This window comes from Ambystoma mexicanum, chromosome 1p (genome assembly GCF_040938575.1).
Source record: "Ambystoma mexicanum isolate Mex_15411 chromosome 1p, UKY_AmexF1_1, whole genome shotgun sequence".
Taxonomy (NCBI): domain Eukaryota; kingdom Metazoa; phylum Chordata; class Amphibia; order Caudata; family Ambystomatidae; genus Ambystoma; species Ambystoma mexicanum.
In genome coordinates, this window is record NC_090921.1 from 589,607,493 (window position 1) to 589,609,830 (window position 2,338).

At 43.0% G+C, this 2,338-nt stretch overlaps 1 protein-coding gene across 1 annotated transcript; it reads left to right on the top strand.

The window, feature by feature from the left end:
• The first annotated feature begins 205 nt into the window (after positions 1–205).
• LOC138498245 (actin-3-like) lies at positions 206–1,351 on the top strand. The gene has a single exon (XM_069622103.1). It carries the CDS (start codon positions 206–208, stop codon positions 1,349–1,351), a length of 1,146 nt encoding a protein of 381 aa, XP_069478204.1.
• The last annotated feature ends 987 nt before the right edge of the window (positions 1,352–2,338 follow it).

A 2,338-nucleotide genomic window follows, 5' to 3' on the forward strand; every position in this document is an offset into this window, starting at 1 on the left:
TGATAGCTCATAGTGTCAGAATCATTGATATCTTTCAGTTGTAGTTCCACGTGATGTGCTTTGTCTTGTCATAAAGACTGAACACAACACCCAATCACATTCTGGAATCTCACTTTAAAAACATCCTCCTTAAGTACCAGAGGAAAGGTGCTAGCATGCAGTAAATTAGCCCGTTCTGAATGGCAACAATTGCAGGTATTTCAAGATGAGCTCACTGATTGAGAGAAAATCTCCCTCCAGAAACTCCACCTCATTAGTTTTAGACATTGGATCCAGTAGCTGCAAAGCTGGGTTTTCAGGAGATGCCATACCACGTGCCATTGTTGAATCAGTGATCGGATACTTGATCCCAAAAGTACCAAAGTCTGCAACACCTGATCAACAGTTTTTGGGTGGTGATGCTGTCAGGGCCGTGCAAGATTTAACCCTTGTGGAGTTTGTAAAAGATGGGGTCATCATTGACTGGGATGCTGCAGAAATCCTCTGGCGTCACATCCTCGAAGACAAGCTTGGGGTGCACCCAGAAGAATATGCAGTTCTCATTACGGATTCAGCTCACAACCCAGCCTCTAAAAGGGAGGTCATGGCTGAAATCTTGTTCGAGCACTTCAATGTCTGTGCAATGCATGTGGCCCACCAGCCAGTCTTAGCAATGTACTCCTACGGAAGAACCACTGCCTTGGTAGTAGATTGTGGCCATGTTGTGAGCCAGACAGTGCCTGTCCATGAAGGCTATGTATTGCCACATGCTATTGAAAGGATGGATCTTGCTGGTTTAAAGGTGACAAAGTACTTAGAGAAACATATTCAACAACAGGCCCATCACCTGATCAGCCAGGGCACCCACATGTTTGATGAGATCAAACACAAGTGCTGCTATGTCGCCACAGACTTTGAGGCAGAAATTAAGCTGAACAAGCAAAATTACTTGATGAATTATGAGCTTCCAGATGGACATGTTGTGAGTATTGGAAAGGAGAGATTTGAGGGTCCGGAACTTCTTTTTGGACTGGCAAATCCTGGCTCTGCAAAACAAGGCATCCAGCATTTGACAAGTAAAAGCCTGAAGAAGATCCCACCAGCCCTCAGAAAGGACATGTGCGACAATATCCTTCTTTGCGGAGGCTCCACTATGATTAGTGGATTTTCCCAAAGGTTCAATAAAGAGGTGGTGAACACAGTTGCTCCCAAGGCCGTAAAGCCGAAGGTCCATGCAATGCCACAAAGGGAGCATTCTTCTTGGAGAGGAGGCTCCATCCTGACTTCACTCATGACCTTCGGGCCCTTTTGGGTCCCCTTGGAAGATTACAAGGAGAATGGACCATCAATCATACACCGGAAATGCTATTAATAGTAAGCACCCAATAAGAACATTCAACAAATAATGTTTCAAAGTCAGTAACAGATGGGTAAATTAATATACCAATATGTGTGATTGAAATTCAATAAAGGCATGCCGCGGGTGTTGCTCCTTTTTACATCAGTTAATGATTAATAGAGGTTACTAATTGCTAGGTCATGAAAATCCTCAACATAGTCTCTCAAACTACCACAGTGACATGCCTCACACTTGATCTAAGTCTGCCACCTTTGCACACATTAGACTATGTCATATCCTCTTCCATGGATCTATTCGAAGGAAATGGGTGTATTGTTTAGGACTATGTTAATTACTATCTTTTATTCTCTATTTGATGGACTTTGTATGATTCCTTATGTGCTCCGAAATCCTGTCTTTGCGCTTTATTCAAATATTAGATACAAGTAAAAACTGTATATACTTTTTTTTATGTAAGTTCATCTACTGTTTAAATCCACTTGCCTTTCTTGCACCCTCGATATTTTGTTCATGGGTTGCTAACGAACTGGCCACATTCATGACTCTGCACGCTGTAAGTTAGATATCACACAGGACACTCAGTATAAAATAGAAAGAGTTTATTTTGTCTAAAGGGGTGACTAAGAACTCACACCATGGCAGGTCTTCCTGCCAGTCAGTCCCGCTAACACTAACTGCGATGTGCTGAATTCACCCCAGCGTGACATTTCCTATTCCAATTTCTTGTGTTCTACTCCCTCTACTCATATCAAAACAAATAAGAAAACAGGTAACATGAACCAGGATGTTAGGGTGGGGGGGCTGACACAGGGTTGGGCTGACACAGGGGTGATTAACACAGGCATGGCAGTGTTGCTCGCAGGCTAGAAAGGACATTTTACTAAACAAAGATGTCCACCAGTAAACAAGTAAATAGCATTTGACCCTTTCCATAGAGGCCACTTTGGAGAGGAAAATAAAACTGGTCAGGGAAGAACACCGACGTGACAGGGCTTTATT

Coding starts and splice junctions, on each gene's coding strand:
- LOC138498245 (XM_069622103.1), top strand. CDS start 206: ATGAGCTCACTGATTGAGAGAAAATCTCCCTCCAGAAACTCCACCTCA.